Genomic DNA, 20,555 nt, shown 5'->3' on the forward strand with positions numbered 1-20,555 from the left:
CATCTGTCCAAGATGATATTCAAATGGCCAATAAATATATGAAAAGATGCTGAAAGGACGTAAATCAGTGAATTGGAAGCAGAAACACAATAGAAATGCAAATTAAAACTACAATGAGATATCACTTCCCACTCATTAAGAGGGCTACTATTTAAAAAAATTGAAAATAAGTGTTGGCATGGATGTGGAGAAGTAGGAAGCCTTGTACATTGTGGTGGGAATGCAAAATGGTGCAGCCACTATGGAAAACAGTTTGGCAGTTCCTCAGAAAATTAAACATAGAATTATATGACCCAGCAATTCCACTCCTAGGTATATACCCTAAAGAATTGAAAGCAGGGACTTGAACAGATATTTGTACACCAATGTTTATCACAGCATTATTCACAATAGCCAAAAGGTGGAGGCACCCAAGTGTCCAACAACAGATGAATGTATAAACAAAATATGGTATATCCATATAATGGAATATATTCAGCCATAAAAGAAGTGAAGTGTTGGTACATGCTAAACAGATGAAACCTCAAGACATCATGTTGATTGAAATAAACCAGACACAAAAGGACAAATATTGTATGACTTCTCTTATATCTTAGAATAAGTAAATTCATAGAAACAGAAACCAGAATAGTGGTTATCAAGGGTAGTGGGAGAGGGAAATGGTGAATTATTGCTAAATGAGTGTGAGTTTTTGGTTTGGGATCATGAAAATATTCTGGAAACAGTGCTGAAATTTACACAGCATTTTCAATGTACTGAATATCAAAGAATTGTCCACTTAAAAAGGTTAAAATGATTTTTGTGTTTTGTATATTTTACAATTTAAAATTAGTTAAAAGCAACAAATAACCAAACAAAACAAGAAAGCCAGAGTGGCAATATTAACACTAGACAGAGTGAACTTTAGAACAAAGTATATTACCAGAGATAAAGAGGGATATTACTTAATGATAAAAGAGCCAACTCACCAAGAACACATATATTAAATGCGTATGCACCTGACAAAATACATGAATCAAAAACTGATAGAACTGAAAGGATAAATAGACAAATCTATACTTTTTTACTTGGATATTTCAACACTTCTCTCTCAGTAACAGATAGAACAAGTAGACAGAAAATCAGCAAGGGTATAGAAGTCCTGAACAACACTACCAACCAACTGGATGTGATTTATAGAACATCCCACCCAACAAGAGCAGAAATACATGTTATTTTCAGGTGTATATGGAATATTCACCAAGATGTACCACATACTGGACTATAAAACAAACTTTAACCAATTTTAAAGACTAAAAATCATAGGAATATGTTTTCTGCCCATAATGGAATTATATTCGAAATCAGGAACAGAAATATTTCTGGAAAATTCTCAAATATTGGGAAATTAAACAACACTTTGATATAGTTCATGGATCAGAGAGGAGGTCTCAAGGAAATTTAGAAAAAATATTTGAACTGAATGAAAATGAAAATACAACATATAAAAAGGTTGAAGCTAAATCTGTGCTTATAGGGAAATTCATAACATTAAATGCTTGTTGTTAATAAAGAAAAAAAGTTTTCAAAGCAGTTTCTACCTTAAGAAATTAGAAAAAGAAGATCAAATTAAAAATAAAGCAATGATAAGAAAGGAAATAACCAAAATAAGGACTTAAAGCAGTGAATTAGAAGCAGAAACACAATAGAGAAAAACTAAAAGTTGGCTTTTAGAAAATATCAATACTGACAAACTTCTAAACAAACTGACCAAGAAAAAAACAGAGAAGACAAAAATTCCCAATGTCAGTAATGAAAAAGGGGTAATCACTATAGGAGCTACACGTGTTAAAAGATAATAAGGGAATACGATGAACTATTCTTTGTCTATTAATGTAATGACCTAGATGAAATGGACCAATTCCTTGAGATATACCAACTACCAACACTTGCTCAAGAAGAAATAGATCATCTTATATGTCCTATAACTATTGAATAAATTTAATTCATAATTTTATAACTTCCAACAAGTAAAACTCCAGATCCAGATAGACAGTTTCACTAGTGACTTCTACCAAACATTTAAAGAAAAAATAATACCAATTCTACATAATCTCTTCCAAAAAACAGAAGAGAAAGGGCTACTTTCAAATGGATCTTATGAGGTCAGCATCAACATGATACCAAACACAGATAAAGACAGTATGATCAAAGAAAGAAAGAAAGAAGAAGGAAGAAAGGAAGGAAGGGAAAAATTATAAACCAATATCCCTCACAAACATAGACACAAAAGTTTTCATCAAAATATTATCAAATTGAATCCAGCAGTACATAAAAAAAAGATAATGTATCAAGACCAAGTGGGGATTATCCCAGGAATTCAAGGTCAGTTCAACATTCAAAAATGCAATTTACCCTATCAACAGACTAAAAAAGAAAATCATATCATCATCTCAATAGATGCAGTCAACTCAAATAGATTGACTAAATTCAATCTGCATTCAGGATAAAAACTCTCAAGTTTTTAATAGAAGGGAACTATCTTAACTTGATAAATGACATCTACAAAATATCTACAGCTAATAGCATATATAATGGTGAAAACTGAATGGTTTTCCTGTAAGATTGGAAACAAACAAAGATATCCATGCTCAGCATTGTTACTCAGCATTGTACTGGAGTTCCTATCCAGTGCAATAAAGCAAGAAAAAGACATACAGATTGGAAAGAAAAAAAAAAAGTCTCTATTTGCAGATGACACAATTGTCTCTGTAAACAATCTCAGGGAGGAAGCAAGCCTTCTAGCCTCCGAAACTGTGAGACAATAAATTCCCATTGTTTAAGCCAACCTTTTGTATGGAGTTGCCATAGTAACCTGGCAAACTAAGACAGCAGCCAATAAAAATTATATTTATAAAAGGGTTTAACTTGAGAACATGCTATGATAAAATATTAAATGAAAACATAGGATGCTAATTGATACATATGGCATGAGATTAACTATACAATTTTTAAAAAAAACGCTTTCAAAAGCTGGATGAGTTACAATCAGGTGATAGCAGATAATGCCTTTGGATGAGATTTTTTTCTTTTTCTTTTTCAAAATTTTACATGCTTTCCAAATTTTCTGCAATAAACCCACATTACTTTTACAATCACCTCACCCCAATAAGTAGAAAGCTATTAAAAAAAAAAAAAGAAAAGAAACGTTTGAAGAAAAAGCAAATAAAAAGACTGTCTGGGGTTAACAGAGCCACCTACTTGTGTGACTGATCCTCCATCTCAATCAGCGTCAGGATGACCTCGTCGGTGTAGGTCTGGGCCATCAGGTGAAGGATCTTCTGCATGGTCATTTGGGCTGTGGTTTCAGTAATGCTCATCATATTGTAGTAAATGTACTGGATGATTTCTGGCACCTGAAGCAGGGAAAAAGGAGGAATGAGGTTCCAACACCAGCTCGCCAGGAGTCACATAACCGGGCACCCACATTAAACATGGGGCCACGCAGGGATGTGTACATGGAGTGTTCAGATCAAAGAAGGCGGCAGCCACAGTCAGGCCACACCTGCAGCTTCATGGGCTATCCTGGCTCCCATATGTCGAGAGGGGCAAAACAGAGAGCAGCCAGCGAAGGTGTCCTGAGGAATGAGGGAAGAGTCTGGGGATGAGCACCTTGGAGAAGGGAAGACTGAGAGGACAAATGATAGCTGCCTCCAAATACAAAAGACCATTATGGAGGCAGGGAAGGGGTTAGTCCTCACCATTCATGGGCTATGTGGACCCCAGGTGGTGTGGCCTGGTGGTGGACACCATGCACCCTGGAGTGCACTGCCTGGACATGCATCTCAGCTCCCTCCTTACTAGCTGAGCCTTTCCCCCTTTTCTACGAAGGAAACAATGACGTCCTCACAGAACCACTGAAAGAATTAAGTATAATGACATGTGAATGAGGCTAGCTCAGTACATAGCACCTAGTATTAGTTAACATGAATATTAACTGAATTCTGTGTAAGCCCAGAAGGCAAACTTGAACCAAGGGTTGGAAACTAGAGGGAAGCAATTTCAATTCACCTTAATAATGAAAGTGGTTCAAAAATGAAAATGAGCTATGGGTCAAGATAGTGAGCTAGCTCCTGGTACTACTTCCAGCAGAATCTGGCTGCCCAAGGGTCAGGGGTGCTCTAGAAAGGATTACAAGCACTGAGTGGGAGGTTGGAGTAGTTGACCTCTGGGTTGCTGTCCTTTGACTCTAAGAGTTGATTGGTAGCTGCTCCAAGGCATTCAATCAGGTTGCTCTCCAGACCAGAGAGCATGGAAAGGGTAAGAACCTATAAGGACCTACTGTGGAGGTGACATGAACAAGGCAGAGGAGTGGATCAGGCCATTGAAATGAGAGCGAATCCATCTGTCCATAAGCTCTTTAGAAATGGGATGACAAAAGGACAGATAAACTGTGCTTTCTTAATTTTAGAAATGACCAGTTCCACCTCTGAAAGAGTCTCTGTATTCCGTCTCTTACCCATGTCAGTGTCTCATAAGTTCATACACCCCTGGCCCTAACAGCACCTTCTCCCATCTGAATGAAGAGGAAGGCACCTATGGGTCTTGGAAGATTTTGCTAACATACTGCCTAGAAGTGGGAGGGATGACTGAGGTCACCCCTGGCCCTGGGAACCCGCAGTAGTCTTCTCCTGCTATAGCCTTGATTCATTTCTTCTTCCCTTGCTGGTGGAGATGGAGGCCAAGTGGCCACTCCTTCCCACGGAAGGGCCTTTTGCACAATTGTAAACAACTCCTCATTTAGACGTTTCTCCTCTGGGTTGAAGGATGTCAACTCCTTAAACCCCAACCAGTTGGAAGTAAAATGAAACAGAACAAGACCCAACACAAAATAGAAAGGAAGAATCCTTAAATTGTCCTTGAACCGTTAAGTGCTTCAGAGCTGCTACCTTCCCGATTTCTGGAATAGAGTCCTTCAGGATGAGCTTTAGCATGTTGGAAGCTGTACAGCTGTCATATCTGCTGGTATTGGTCATGGCCTCCATGGACACCATTATCACATCTGCTCTCTCCTCAGGGGTCAGGTAATTCCCAAAGAACTGAAGAAAGAAGAGCAACGGCTATCTCTGCATCCTACTCTGGGATTTGCCATACCCACAAACCTCTGGACTCCAAAGAGACTAGTCAGCCCAGGTCCAATGGAGGCAGCCACTGGTCAGGGTCTGGTAGTCCACATCTAAGGCCAAGCCCCAGGGAGTCATCAGCTCTTTTATATCAAGTCCCCAGGAGGGAACAATGGTCCAGATAACGCAATACAGGGGGTGATGCAAAAGGCATTTCTATTTGGAATTTGGAATGCAATTAGGCATTCTATTATTCTATTAGGAATTCTATTGTTTAGTAAGTTTACAGCATTCTAAAGCAACTAAGACTGCCATAATGTAAACAGACATGGCTCATGTCTCTGAATTTACATATCCACATCAAGCTCATTCACTCGATATTGAGACCCACATCTGTGCCTGGTTCTGGGGACATCCATGAACAACACACATGAAGCCCCGGCCCTCAAGAAACTTACCATCAGGTCAGGGCAGGTAAATACCAGTTATAGTGCAGTGTGATAAATGCTAAGTTAAGGGTTGCAGTGGGGACATTTGAGCTAGACTTGCAAGATTAGAGAAGGCTTCCTGTAAGACATACCTCTGAAATCTATACCCAGAGAAGAAAGGGAGAAAGAGTTGCAGGTAAAGGGAACAGACTGTGCAAGGGCCCAGTGTGGAGTCACTCGGTCTGACTGGTGTGTCCTGCAAGGGAGACCTGGGAGGGGTATGAAAGGGGAATTGAGGGGAAGTGAGGCAGGAGGGGATAAGCAGGGGCCAGGTCACCAAGGACCTTGCAGTTAAGGAGTTTAGGTTTTAGTATAAGGACAGTGGGGAGTCAGTGAAAAGTCTGAAGGGGAGTAATATGATGAGATTTGTATTTTAGAGATATCTCTGACCATAGCAGGGGAAATCATTTGATGGGGAGTATTGTCAGAAGCAGAAAAATCAGTAGCAGACTATTGCTAGAGATGATGATGGACTGAATCAGAACAGCCCCAGTGAGGCTGGAGCAGAATGGATAGATTTAAGAAATAGTTAGGAGGCAGAATGGACAGAGCATGGTATCAAATTGGAATGAGGAGAGGGAGGAAGAGGAAAGAGTCAAGGAAGATTCCTGGATTTGGGGCTTGAATGACTGGAATTAACTGAGCCTGGAGAAGCCCTACCTAAGACAGGTAAGAAACCTTAGCTGAGTGAAAACAATTAAAGCTGTGTCACAAATAAAGGCACCTGGGTACAATTTGCAGGTGAAGCAGAGGGTCGACTACACCATTCTTTAAAAAATTCTCTCAATGACTTCAAACCTTCATCAACTCAAGTGCAATTTGCGGAATGGGCCTTGCCCCCACCAGCCTGCTGTCCACGAGACCTTGAACTTTGGGGACACATTCCACTGTGTGATAAATGCTCCTCCATGGCTCCACCCAGGCCCTCATCTCTCTGAAGTCCTGGGCATCCAGGGCACAGTAGAGAGTGAGGCTTACCAGAATGAGATCCTGCACATGAGCAAACCATTCCCCACGGAAACTCTTCTGCAAATTTTTCAGAATTGTTTCTGTCTTCTGTTTCAAACCTCCAATCCAAAAACAACAATTAAGGGGCAAGGCCTTAGCAGAGGAAAGGGAACACACCTTCTCATCTTTCCCCTCCAAACATCAGAGAAAATCAATGAAATAACATTTTCCCAACAACAACGGGAGAGTTCCCTGAGAACACTTCCCATAAAGAGCCGGGACACTGTCTGGTCTCCTGCAGCTGCTGCTCCTGCATCGTGCCCCGTTATGGGCTGTTCCTACCCCTGGCTGCTGAGCAAACACCCTCATGGGATATGTACCCCTATTGAACCACCAGAAGCCAGGGTTTTTGGAACTCCCTTTGGGAAATATTTGCAAATTATCTTGGCACCTCTGTAAGTGTGTGGTTACCTGTAACTTTAGTTTTTCTGGGGGTAGATAGGGTCTAGATCAGGGGTTCCCAAATTTTTTCCCTGAAAAAGGATGCTGATTTCCCCAGGCTTACACCTGCTAGGTAAGAAGCAGCTGGGAAATACTGAGGATCCTAGTTGATCCCACAGATGGCAGCAAGCCTAGCTCCCCTTTTCTCCCAAGAATCTCCCAGAATCTCTTAGAAGAGGGCATGGCGTCAGCAGTGGGTTTGGAGTTCATCCAGATAAAGCCTCTAGATCTGCTTGTAATGGACGGCTGGGAGCCCCTGTCTTGGGACATGCCAGCATATTTATTCCAGTGCCCCCACAAGAGGAAACGGCCCTGTGGGGTGCCGCACTGCGGGCCCTCAATGAATGATGCTCGCCTGCCGTTGTTACGCAGTGGGTTCCCAAGCATCAGCTCATGTCACTTACTTCTCTGAAGCGCAAGGATTGTGAACAAGTAGTGCAGTGCCTCTGAAGCCTCTGCACTGATCTCCTGGTTGGAGTCCATGCAGAAGAGGCCTAGGATGCCCATCAGTTTCCCGCTCATCAGGAATTCCATCATGTGCTGCCAGGAAAAGGAAACTGGTTACCTCTCCATCCCGGAAGGATCTTCTCCCCACCGTGACCACCATCCCCTTCCAGCCTCCCTGTCCCATCCCACATGGCTAAATCCTTTTTCTGCATGCTGCCTTCACCAACTCCATACTCCGTCCTGGCCGGGAGAAACCTTCCAAATCAGCACTCAGGGAATTGGTGCTGACACGTGTTAGCTAGTGGAAGGCTGGGGGTCCCACCCAGTTATCTAGACCAGGGCCCCCCACCGAGGCTGAGGAGCTGTCTAGGCTGAGGACGAATCAAGCAGACAAGTCAAGCTTCCTGTTCTGTAGGAGCAGAAAGGGCACTAATGGAGAATATAAGGCGGGTGGGGTGTGGGTGGGGGTTCTGGCCACCCCCAGTCAGCCCTTCCCTACCCCAAACACTCACCGACAATTGGGGGAATTTGCAAATAAACCTCAGCAGCCGGGAAATAGTGCCCAAGGCCCTGGTCTGTTCATGCACTTTCTCTGACAGTGTTAACCAAGGCAAGATGATCTGGAAACCAAGTGAAAAGACCCCATCAACACCTCCTATGGCAGCACTGCCCCCCGCTGTCTACTTCTTGACTCGCCATTCCTGACTGCCAAAAAAATGAAGGGGAAGGAACTGCAATTGGTACAGTAGTATAGGCCACCCCTCCCTCCTCACCCCCACTTCTTCCTGCCCATCTCCCTGAACTTGGCAAAGGAAGCAAGGGTGCATTGAAGAATCTATGGTCTTTCACCTATTACCTTCTGACTCTCTTCCTACAGGAACGTTTAAGATAACCTTGGAGGTGGAGTACTAGGGTTGCAAAATGGAGCGAGAAGAAGAATGGGGTAGAGTGGAGAGAAGGGGTTCTCTTGGCATACCTAGACAAACCCCTACCTGCTAAGGGGGTGAGGTGGTCCCTGAAGGATGAGATTCAGGACCACTAATTTCTGGAGCATAGTAACAATATTCATAGTGACCATGCTTGTAAGTGTTCTGTGTCTCATAACTCACTTAATCCCCCAAATAGCCTTCCAAGGTGGGTATTATTACTAAAGTTGGGGACCCTGGGAGAGACTGTGTCCTGCTTGGGGTAAATCTTTGGAAAAGTGTGTCTTGTTTCATAGCTGCTAGACAGGTGCCCTTCAAGGTGGCCTTTCCTCCCCAACATTAAACCCCAATACAGACATTCATGTGCAAAAATCTGAACCACCACCCATAGCCATACCCAGCACCCAATAAACAAATTAATTCAGAATTGATCATAGACTTAAAGTTGAAACCTATAACTACAAATTTCTGCAAGAAAATATTTGAGACCTTGGGTTAGGTGAAAATTTCTTCAATAGATACCAAAAGTATAATCTTAAAAGGCAAAATTGGTGATTTGGACTTCATCAGAATGAAGTCTGTTCTTCAAAAGACACCATTAAGAGAATAAAAAGGCAAGCTACAAAATGTGAGAAAACATTTGCAAATTACACATCCGACATAGACTTGTATCAAAAGACCAGAATATATAAAGAACTCTCAAAGCTCAAAAATAAGAAAATAGACAACCCAATAAAAACACAGGAGAAAAGTTTGGCTGTGGCTGCAAATGGGCTTGGGCGGCTCCTCGGTGGGTGGCGGTGGTGGCCGTAGCGGATCCTCCTGGCCCTGTTAATGTCGGGACCAGGCCCGGGGAGGATGGCGCCCTAGAGCCCGGCCTTGCTGGGGTAGGGGCAGGAGGGGACGGGGTGGGGACCGGCCATGTCGGAAGTGACCAGGAGTCTGCTGCAGCGGTGGGGCGCCAGTTTTAGGAGAGGCGCCGACTTCGACTCTTGGGGCCAGCTGGTGGAGGCGATAGACGAGTATCAGATATTAGCAAGACATCTACAAAAAGAGGCCCAAGCTCAGCATAATAATTCTGAATTCACAGAAGAACAAAAGAAAACAATAGGCAAAATTGCAACATGTTTGGAATTACGAAGTGCAGCTTTACAGTCCACACAGTCCCAAGAAGAATTTAAACTGGAGGATTTGAAGAAGCTAGAACCAATCCTAAAGAATATTCTTACATATAATAAAGAATTCCCATTTGATGTTCAGCCTGTTCCATTAAGAAGAATTTTAGCACCTGGTGAAGAAGAGAATTTGGAATTTGAAGAAGATGAAGAGGAGGGTGGTGCTGGAGCTGGGTCTCCTGATTTCTTCCCTGCTAGAGTTCCCGGTACTTTATTACCAAGGTTGCCCTCAGAACCGGGGATGACGTTACTCACTATCAGGATTGAGAAGATCGGTCTGAAAGATGCTGGGCAGTGCATCGATCCCTACATTACAGTTAGTGTAAAGGATCTGAATGGCATAGATTTAACTCCTGTGCAAGATACTCCTGTGGCTTCAAGAAAAGAAGACACATATGTTCATTTTAATGTGGACATTGAGCTCCAGAAGCATGTTGAAAAATTAACCAAAGGTGCAGCTATCTTCTTTGAATTCAAACACTACAAGCCTAAGAAAAGATTTACCAGCACCAAATGTTTTGCTTTCATGGAAATGGATGAAATTAAACCTGGGCCAATTGTAATAGAACTATACAAGAAACCCACTGACTTTAAAAGAAAGAAATTGCAGTTATTGACCAAGAAACCACTTTATCTTCATCTGCATCAAACTTTGCACAAGGAATGATCCTGACACGAATGTCCTGGAACGTCTGTGAACTTTACCACTCAGTCAAAACCATCATAGCTCTGTGTAGCATATTCACCCTTCAACAAGCAGGAAGTGAGCTGTACCCATGCCAGTAGGCCAGAGTAAGTCTGATGCACAGCTGTGCCACAGATTTTCAAGTCCAGCACATCACTGACATCAAAGACTCCTTTGGATATGGGCTTAATATAGATTTGGAGACATGTTTTTACTTTTCTATTAATTGTGCAATTAATAGTCTATTTTCTAATTTACCACTATTCCTACCCTGCCTCCTGGAACAACACTGTCATGGGTAGGACATGCTCATCTTCAAACTGAATACAGCAATAAGAATGTGCTAGAGTTTACATATCTGCTCACTCCTGCTCCAGTATGTTTTGGTTTTTGAGTTAACTTCAAACTTTGGGTTGATATGGGTAGGATAACATGAAACTGCTTTGAGAAGAATTGGACCAGTTATGCTGCCTAAGAAGGTTAGTTTGGAAATTTATAAGCTGCTCCTCAGAGGTGGCTTAAAGTTCTGAGTGTTCCTGCTTAGAAATTGTGTGCCTTGGCTAGATCAGTGTCCCATGTGGGAGTGTGCCCCCAATTTTATCCATTTTTCCAGATAACCAGGTTGTTTTTTGAAAAGTGGACACATTTTTAGTCATGTTGATTAGCTGTTCTACATCACATTGCTATTATTTCCGATAATGATTCTAGGGGTAATGTTGGAATCATCTCAGAATAATTACAAATTTTTATGAGTATTCAGCTACCATAAAATAGCTGGCAGGTGGTTTTAAAATGTCTACCAAATCATGTAGTCTAAAAATAATGAATCAGATGCTAACAGGATACTGCAGGAATAACTGCTGTTTTTCTGACAACTGATTGTGAAACCTTAAACCCTGCATACCTCTTCCTGTAGTACAGAGTATGCACATCTGGAAAGATACTCTATTTTCTTTTCTGATATAGGTAGATAGGCTTGCCATTTATTTCCTATTTAGATACATTGACATTCAACCATATGAAAATATGCAGGTCATTAGCTTATTATAATTTGACTATTTACATTACTTTTGACTGAATAATGGGGCATAAATAAAACTTTCATAGTAGACATGAAGTGGATATTTGATACACAAAACTTTGATTCGCAGTGGGCTTTCTGTGGGTTAGATATAGAACCCACATATTTTAATATTCACTGTTTTAAATGAACAGTGCTAGCATGAGGGGAATGCAGTGTCAGTACTTGGCCTATTTTTAAACTAGTGTAACCCTAGTCATACAATTCGTTTGCTTTTTAAATTAACCACAGTAAATTGTTTTAGCCCTTGCACTTCAAGAGATCTTGTCTTTACTTTCAGTTGTCTTATTAGGTCAATTCTGTTTACTGGATAGATGTTAATAAAAACTCTATGAGCCTGAAAGAATTCTCAACTAAATCTAGTCTTGTCTCTTATCTTGATTGGATTAATTCCAAATTCTAAAACGATTAAATCTACAAGAGTGCTAGAAGATGAAGAATTTGCCTTACTGAATCACTTTGTTATTTACTTAACACTTCGACTATGAGTTGTCAGATCCCTAGACTGTAAGCTCCTCAAGGGGCAAGAACCACCTTTTCTCCTTGTCATGTAAATTTTCGAAGGTGCTTGGCAGCACCCTGTACCCTGTGGAGTACTCAATACCTTTAATTTGATGTTGCTGAGGAGACCTAAAAAATAATCCCTTAAAAAAAACTATTAAAACTTAGCAAAACTGAAAAAAAAAAAAAAAAAAACACAGGCAAGAGATTTGAACAGACACTTCACCGAGAAGACATACGATGGCAAATAAGCCCATGAAAAGATGCTCAAAATCAGTAGTTATTAGGAAAAGCAAACTAAAACCACAAGGAGATACCACTATGCACCTATTAGAATGATCAAAATAAAACACAACAATAGTACCACATGCTGGCAGGAATGCAGAGAAATGGAATTTTCAACATTGCTGGTAGGAATGCAAAATGGCATAGTCACTTTGGAAGTTTCTATGTGGTTGAGCAGACACTTATCATACAACACAGCAATTCCACCCCTAGGTATCTACTCAAGTAAAATAAAATTTATGTTCATACAAAATCGTATATGCAAATATTTATAGCAGTTTTGGAAACCGCCCAAATATTCCTCAAATGGAGAACGGATTAAACAAACTGATACATACATACAATGAAATGGTACTCGGTAATAAACAGGAACAAACTACTGATACACATAACAAGATGGATGAATCTCAAATATATTATGCTATATATTTGAAAGAAGGCAGGCACAAGAGGGTACTTACTGCCTGGTTCCATTTATATGACATTCTAGAAAAGTCAAAGTGATCCGGGCAGAAAACAGATCAGATGTTGCCAGGGGCTGGGGTGGAAAGAGGGGTGAGAAGAGTGACAGGTGGAGTTTGGGGGAGATAGAACTGCTGTATAATTTAATTGTGGTGGTGGTTACATGACTGCATGTGTTTGTCAAAACCCACAGAACTATACACTATAAACAGTGAATTATTCTGTAGGTAAATTATACCTTAATTTTAAAAATGAAAAAAACCAAGGCCAAAAAAAAAAAAAAAAAAAAAAAAGAGGGTTGGGGAAACTATATAGCCCAAATATTTTTGCAAAAATGACCCCCTTTCTGATCCTGCTGTGGAAAGTTAAATGTGAAACAAATGAGTTATCTTAAGTTGTCCTGTAATTTTGTAGGAAAACGTAAGTCTAAAATATCCACACTTGATTTTTTTGGTTCAAGAATTACCTCCAAATGGCACATATAATCTCAGATTTGTTGCATATAAAAACAACTTTTTATAGCTTTAATTTCATTTATGAAAATAAATTGATTTTCCCTGCTAGTTTGCTATGAAATTTGGGAACCTGTTTCAAGAATCCTCAGTAAAAAGTTTTTTTTTTGGGGGGGGGCACCACTTATCTTTGGATAATGAGGACCCCAGTAATGGATCCCCTGGGGAATCCACTGTGACAGAGGACCAGCACTCAGCCTCTCCATTCCCCATGACCTCTAATTAAATGGTGCATTTGTTATTACACTTACATAATGAGGCTGCTTAAAAAAGCACAAAGATGCTTCTCAACAAACAACAGAAATGGTTCATTCAACAAGAAATGTGTCATTGATCCAAACGTGGCAGATTTCTTCTTTAGATACTACCTGTGGTGGTTTGAAGCTGTTATGTATCCCAGAAAAGGCCATCTTCTTTTAATCCATTCCTGTGGGTGCAGACCTATTGTGGGTGGGGCCTTTTGGTTAGGTTATTTCAATTGAGATGTGACCCCGCCCATTCAAAGTGGGTCTTAATCCCCTTACTAGAGTCCTTTATAGGAGAATAAAGGACACACAGACACAGCCCAGAGAGGTTAGGGAAGCTGAGAGATGAAATTAAGAGAACTCATAGAGAAAAGCCCTGGAGAAGCTGAGAGAGGACCCACAGAAGCTGAGAGAGGAAGCTACTGAAGCCAGAAGCTGAAAACAATGAAACCCAGGAAAGAAGGACCACTAGACATCAGCCATGTGCCTTCCCATGTGACAGAGGTGTCCCAGATGCCAGCAGCCTGTTTTCAGAGCAGGTATCCTCCTGTTTATGCCTTAATTTGGACATTTTCACAGCCTTAGAACTGTAAAGTTTTAAGCCAATAAATCCCCATTGTAAAAGCCAACCTGTTTCTGGTATATTGCAATCTGGCAACTTTAGAAACCGGAATACTACCTTTGCCAAAGTCTTTTCGTAAGATACCCCCACAATCCTGCCTCCTTATTTGTAGTCACACCTAATATTTTCTCCAAAATTACATTACTCCAACTCATTTCCATCTTGTTCATGAAATTTGGTTTCAAATGACTCTTGGCTATTCCCCCAATTCCAACATACCCTCCAGAGATGACAGTCATAATGAAAACATTTGAAAGGCTTTAAGACAGAAAAATACATACTTTGTAATGCTTTGAGTCTCCTGTGGAGACTATAAGGAAGATAAAAGTAGCTTGGGGGCTGAATGCTGGTCTTTTTTATTATGGAGCAATGGTGGGGGGAGTACGTTGAAGAAGGCTCAAGTGCAACACCACAGATAAAAATGTTATCACAGTTTAAGCCCCAATGTGCCCAGGCTCCAGAGTCTGAGGCCATGGTTCTCAAAATGCGTGCCACTGAATGACATTTTGGGGGTGGGATCCAGGCATTTGTCCCCAGGTGATTCTGGCACATCCAAAGGTTTGAGAGCCAACAGTCTTGGAGGTAAGACGACACTTTGACCCTTCTAATACTCCTTTCATGCCTTCCCAAACATACCAGAACTAATATAAGGTTTCAATGTCTCTGATTTCTGCAGCCACTTACCTCCAGAAAGTTTTGCAGCATGAGCATGTTGGGATTCATATCCTCCATCATGAGAGCTTGTAACATCTCATCCAAGGCCTGGACCGTCTGACAAGTGAGGAGACATGGAGTGGACGGGAGGACAGACTGCCACGGTGCCCCCTCTGCTCCCTGGGAACCCTCCCCTCATCTCCCCTGTACCCCTCTCCATGAGGAAAGAAAGGGAGGGTGGCCCTGCCACCCCAGCCATCCTTGCCTCGCGGAAGCCACACTTAGATCTTCCCACGGGCTGAATGCTCCTGACCTTGCAGAATTGCAGGCCCCGTAGTATACCGTAGGCACCAGGCAGTGCACCACAACCTTCACAAACCATTACAGATTCGTTCTGTTTGATCAAGAAAACTTCTATTTTTAAACCCAGAAAGGCTGGGAGAGAGTTGTCAAGTTTCTAGTCAGTTATTTCATAGAATAAATTGGTTCTGTAATTACACGGTCTCCTCCCAAGGCTGAGGATGTCACAAATTAGAGAAATGTGAGCCCCGGTGAGAGAGAAGGACACAGATGTGGTGGGGGCCTGGGCCCCTGCGTGGGAAGACAGGTGCAGATACAGCAGCCTGGAGTTCCTCTGAAAGTGTGGTGGGGGGAGGAGGAGAGGGCAGGGAGCCAGGAGGCCAGGAGGCTGGGAAGCCTTCTCCTCGGACAGACCCTCCCCTGCGGAGACCCCAGGTGGGGACCACCTGCATGTACAGGCTGGCGGTGTCCTTCCAGTCTGGACTGGGCATGATGAGGGGCAGGGAGAACACACTGTAGATGCCAGCGTTCACCAGGTCCAGTTTCTGGGATTCGTGAAATGATGGCTTCACCTGGCTGAGGGGGAAGAGGTGGGGAACCACAAGGCTCTTCTGGGGTCCTTGTGAGAGGCAGGCTACATTCCCAGGGCCCTATGGGGGAAGTGGAGACACAGGAGACAGCAGGAACCTGGGCCCCCAAACACTTCCCAATGGCCTCCTTGCCAGAGGAGGGACACCAGATGACAGCTCCAACAGCGAAATTGGGGAACACACCCACCACCCCATGATGCAGGCAGATGAGGTGGCTGCTATGGGGCCCTGCCACCCACGGCCCCAGAATCAAGTCCCTGAACTTCTCCCTCCCTCCCAACCCAGCAGCCTCCAGCATCAGAGACCCAGGGGCTCAGTGGGGGCAACCTCAGGGCCACGATGCAGAGCATGGCTTGCTGGCGCACACTGCTGGTCAAGAACTCAGTGGATTCTTGGAGGATTAATGCCTAGAAGGACCAGGAGGAAGCAAGGATTCCCTCAGAGAGAGGCACGGCCCTCAGGCCTGGGACTCGGTGTTCTTGTGCCTGGAGCCCCCTGTGACCAACTCCCAGACGAGCCCGGGCCTCTTCTCACCTCGATTCTCTCGGTCAGTGTGATGAGGGGATAGTAGTCATTCATATTGCCATTTCCCTGGGCACGAACAGCACCGCTCAAGGTTTCCACGGCCTTCAGGAACTTCAGGTTGTCGACCTCAGGCTAGGACACAACACACAGCTTCCTGCCCAAGAGCTGGGCCTCAGCGCCTGGGCGGCCCCTGGCTGTATGCGAGACCCTGGCCCCATGCCCTGCCCTCACAGCCACCCAGCCCTCAGGCCAGCCAGGCCAGGGCATGGACTGTGCACTTGACTTCCTCAGCCCAGTGTCCCCATCCCTGGGGCTGGTACTCACCAAGGCCGAGCCCCCTCTGCAGCCCTCTGGGGTAGGAGGGGCCAGGGGTTCATTCCTTCACACAGGAAGGGAGCTCTGGGGCTTAAGTCCCAGACACGCTGTCCCACAGGCTGAGTTTCAGATGGCTTCCAAGACAGAAATGGTGTCCAAAACCCAAGGAAGCGTGACACCTCTTTGCTTTTTGTTTTTTTTTGTGTGTGGTTTTTTTTGTATTTTTTTTCCACTTTTCTTCCCCATTCTCAAAAGATGCCAGAGGATTTCCTTACCTGCTGATCTTGGCTTAGATATTCCATAATGAACTGATAAGCTTCTGTTTCCGATTGGCGCAATCCTGAAAAGGGATGTAGTTGGAGACAATTTGGCTGATTCAGTAGAAACATCTAATAAGATGAAACAGGAAAGCAGTCATGCTGACCGGCTCACACCCCTCTCCCTGCGGGCAAACAAACTACCAGGGTCCAGTATGGGTGCCCCGACTCCAAGAACCAGCCTCCGCAGGCTGGTACCCTAAGGTGGACCTCAGGACCTAAAGCTGAAAGGCCACCTCATGGGGGTTTAGTTAAGAGATTTTTCTGCATCAGTCTTGGCCGGGGATAGTAGAGCAATTGGGGAGAAAAGCCTATAAATCACCCCTAGTGGCCTCAACTTTCTGGGACTGTCCTCGAAGGCCTTTGAAATTCCTGGTTGGAATGGACCTGAAACCTCAAATCAGCCTTGAAACCTCCTTTGTCAACTGGGCTGGTGAAGCTCTCAGGGCAGGCATCCCTGGGCCAGGACCCAGGTCTAGTCACAGAGGCAGGGGGCTGATTTTAGGGATGGGGCCTGCCTATCCTTAGGGTAGTCGGGAGGGGATGAGGCAAGAGGTGGGAAATGATGGCAGAGCTGGGACTCCCCAGCGAATAGGCGCCAAGGTCTGGGTTCAGGCCTTCTGCTGCTCTTGCACACTGCCTTGCAAAACGAGCACCCTGGGAACAGGGTTTGAAGCCAAAGCCCGGCAATTAAAAACACACAGGCTCTGCCAACACTGCCTGAGTTCAGAGCTCAGCAATTCTACTTTATTAGCCCTGTGGCCTTCAGCAAATTAAACTCCTTAAATTTTAGCTTCCCCAATGGGGAAGATGAAACTGTCTACTACTGTTGCAAAGAATTAATTGAATTAATGCATGCAAGGAGTGCTCTTGGGCAAATTAAACTCCCCACACTTCAGTTTCGTCATCTGTGACATGGGGATGAGGGTCTCAGTTTCTGTTATTGTTGTGAGGACTAAATTATTTAATAGATGTAAAAAACTGAGAAGAATCCCTGGAACATGATAGGAGCGGAATCAATAAACTCATTCTTCAGCATATATTCACTGAGTACCTACTATTTAAAGACACTGTTGTAGCAGAATATTGAACAAAACAGACAAAAATCCTTGCTGTCATGGAGTTTACATGCCAGGGGATTCCTTACAGGAATCACTGTTCTGTATTATCCACCAAAAAAAAAAATGCTTTGCATTTGCCCATATAGCTTTGTACATGCAGGCATACACAGAAGTCAGAGTCTCAGTGACTGAATCTGAGTGGGCTTGAAGGAGGTGAGGAGCGCACCCTACAGAGATCTGGGGGAACAGCATCCTAGGCTGAAGGAACAGCAAATGTAAAGGCCCTGAGGCAGCATCCTGTCTAGCATGCCTGAGGAGTGGCAGGAGGCCTGTGTGCCCGCAGTGGGGGAACCAAGAGGAGAGCGGTAGCTAATGAAGGCAGAGAGGAAATTGGACAGATCTTGAGGGCCTTGTGAGCTATCGTAAGGATTTGGGCTTTGGGGCTGAATGAGATGGAAGCCCAGGGAGCATTTTGAGTAAAGGAGGAATGAGGTTTGACTTTTGTTTAACAAGGTCACCCTAGCTGTTCAGTTGAGGACCAACTTGGGGGGGGGCGGGGGGCAAGGGTGGATCACAGCAGGGGGCATGGGCAGAAGCAGGACTGTGACAATAACCCAGGCAAGGGACCATGTTGGCCTGTACCAGTGTGTGAGGTGGAGGCGGTGAGGAGCAAGTGGTCAGATTCTGTGTCTGTTTTGCAGGTAGAACCAATGGGAATAGCTAATGAATTTGATGTGGAGTATGAAAGACAGAAGTTGAGATTTTTGGCCTGGGAAACGGGAAGGATTGAGTTCCATTATTTTGAGATGGGCAAGACTATAGCAGGAACAATTTTGTGGTTGAGGCTAAAATCAGGAATTAAGTTCTGAACATGTTAAATTTGAGATGCCTACAAGGCATCAAAGTGGAACTATCCACAGACAGTTGGATTAAAGAGTCTGGAACTCAGGGATGGGGTCCGGGCTGCAGATGTCAGTGAGGGAGCTGTTAGCATATAGATGGTATCTAAAGAGGCAGGCTAGCTCTCCTGAATAGCTGTCAGCTGGGTGAGGTGTCACGCAAATCCTGGCCCAGCTCGGCTTCCCAAAGAGGCATGCCTGAAAAGGGTCAGGCACACAGAGACCAGAGCTGGGAGAGGGGCAGCCAGAGGTGGGCAGACGCACTCCCACCACCTGACATCTTGAGCAAGGGCCGGGCAACCACCACCCTCTCTGAACCGTGGCCCTGAGTTGATTCACAGCTGGAGCTGGGGCCCTCTGCTCACCCCTTAAGTTTGGCTTCCAAAAGCCATGTGGAGCCCACTGCTGTGAGGTTATTCTGTCTGTGTTTCCCTGGTTGGGATGCGGATTCATCTGCACACTCAGGGCAGCGGCTGCAGCTTGTGACGAGAACGGTAGCCAGGCCAGGCATGAGATGTGCCTTCCTAGGGGTGCAGTGTCTCCCTCCGCTCGAGGGGTGAAGCTGCAAGAGGCAGGCTCTGGCCATTTATGAAAAAAGGAATGTGCTGAGCAGTGACGGGGTGCCTGGTGGGTCCCACTGTCAGCTTCCTGTTTCCTCCGCATGGGAAGACACAAAACCCTCTGAAGGGCCCTGATTCACCCTTACTTGCCCAGGAGTCATCCACTGAGGGGAAATTTGACTCAGAGGCATACTCCCAGAATCAGTGTCCATCCCTCTGCCTTCGGGCTGAATTGTCTCCAGGGTTTTGCCACTAAAATCCTAAAGCCCCCCTCTTCCCCGAGGCTTCTGTCCCCATTTCCTAATTCATTGTCTCGCTTCTGCCCTGTATGGTAGGAAAACTAAGAGCCCCTCAAATGCCTGCCCCCTGTGAGACACGGCCCAGGGAAACCTGTTTGCAGACAGAAAGAAACTTCTGCTCGGCCTCGTTCTCACTGCCCTGCGCTCTGGATCCCCAGACGAGAAAACCTGCGCTGCGGGAGCCCTCCCCATCTCAGCAAGGAAGGTTCCTTTAGCTGTTCTTGGTCAGTCCTGCGGCTGGGGAGTCGCCTCCTCAGGCAGGTCATCCCCTGGGCTGCCCCCTCCCCCCCATAACCGTCTAATATTCAAAATAAAGCCCCCCATTCCCCACAATTCATAGATAAGTTAAAGATGTCCAGGTTGGGGTCAGGAGGCCCACAACCTCTCCAGAGACCCTGGAGCCCCCACCGTCCCACCCCATCTCTCCTAAGGGTAGAGCACCACCAAGGGTACGTGGGCCAGGCCTCTGAAGCCCACAGATTCCCACGGTCCTCAGGGCCAAGGACCCAGGGCACGGCTGGAGCTGCCCCTACCCGCGGGCATCTGCCCAGGCTCTGCCTCTGCTGCAGAGGGGCAGACGAGCAGGGCCCTCTACCTCACGCACGGGGCGCCTCACGGATCCAGGGCACGCGCTTCTCCTGGGCACCGCGGCTGCAGGGGGCGCTGTGCCCCCGGCCCCAGAGCGGCCCCTGCAGGGCAGGCGTGGAAGCAGCTAAGCTAGAGCTCCCCAGTGGTCCCTTGGCTGAGGGAGGGGCTGCGGGCGATCTTGCCTAGGGACAGAGGGAGGGGCTTTGTAGAGAGCCCCTCCTCCTTACCACCCCAAGGGGGTTCCCCAGTTTTCCAGCTTTGAGGAAAGGGGCCATTTCTCATTAGAGCCTCCACTCTCCTGGGGGAGTCAAGAGCTCCGGGAATGGCCTCGAGGAACTGGAGACTTAGGCACATCCCGTCTCTAACCACTGCCTCGACTGGCCCAGACACACCAGCCCTTCTGAGGCAGTCATAAATTCCTGTTCTTCCCGGGGAAGTGTCCCACTCCCCGGCTCCTCAAGCCTGGG

At 45.0% G+C, this 20,555-nt stretch overlaps 2 protein-coding genes across 2 annotated transcripts in view; one reads left to right on the plus strand and one right to left on the minus strand.

Annotated features, from left to right (window-relative positions):
• The window catches only part of LOC119511719 (maestro heat-like repeat-containing protein family member 7), a 39,259-nt gene that overhangs the window by 17,213 nt on the left and 1,491 nt on the right, over positions 1–20,555 (minus strand). Inside the window, exons 3-13 of the mRNA XM_037806231.1 lie at positions 20,105–20,270; positions 16,640–16,704; positions 16,059–16,181; positions 15,852–15,931; positions 15,381–15,510; positions 14,665–14,751; positions 7,999–8,106; positions 7,444–7,579; positions 6,569–6,657; positions 4,929–5,078; positions 3,241–3,395 (exon numbers count right to left, since the gene is read on the minus strand). Coding sequence (XP_037662159.1) covers positions 3,241–3,395; positions 4,929–5,078; positions 6,569–6,657; positions 7,444–7,579; positions 7,999–8,106; positions 14,665–14,751; positions 15,381–15,510; positions 15,852–15,931; positions 16,059–16,181; positions 16,640–16,704; positions 20,105–20,270 — 1,289 coding nt within the window. The remainder of the gene's footprint in view (positions 1–3,240; positions 3,396–4,928; positions 5,079–6,568; positions 6,658–7,443; positions 7,580–7,998; positions 8,107–14,664; positions 14,752–15,380; positions 15,511–15,851; positions 15,932–16,058; positions 16,182–16,639; positions 16,705–20,104; positions 20,271–20,555) is intronic.
• On the plus strand, positions 9,329–10,458 carry LOC119516068 (axin interactor, dorsalization-associated protein). Its single transcript, XM_037812247.1, has one exon. The coding sequence runs from the start codon at positions 9,334–9,336 to the stop codon at positions 10,252–10,254; it is 921 nt and encodes a 306-aa protein (XP_037668175.1). The 5' UTR covers positions 9,329–9,333; the 3' UTR covers positions 10,255–10,458.

Source organism: Choloepus didactylus, chromosome 2, assembly GCF_015220235.1.
Source record: "Choloepus didactylus isolate mChoDid1 chromosome 2, mChoDid1.pri, whole genome shotgun sequence".
In the NCBI taxonomy this organism is placed as follows: Eukaryota; Metazoa; Chordata; class Mammalia; order Pilosa; family Megalonychidae; genus Choloepus; species Choloepus didactylus.

Coding starts and splice junctions, on each gene's coding strand:
- LOC119516068 (XM_037812247.1), top strand. CDS start 9,334: ATGTCGGAAGTGACCAGGAGTCTGCTGCAGCGGTGGGGCGCCAGTTTT.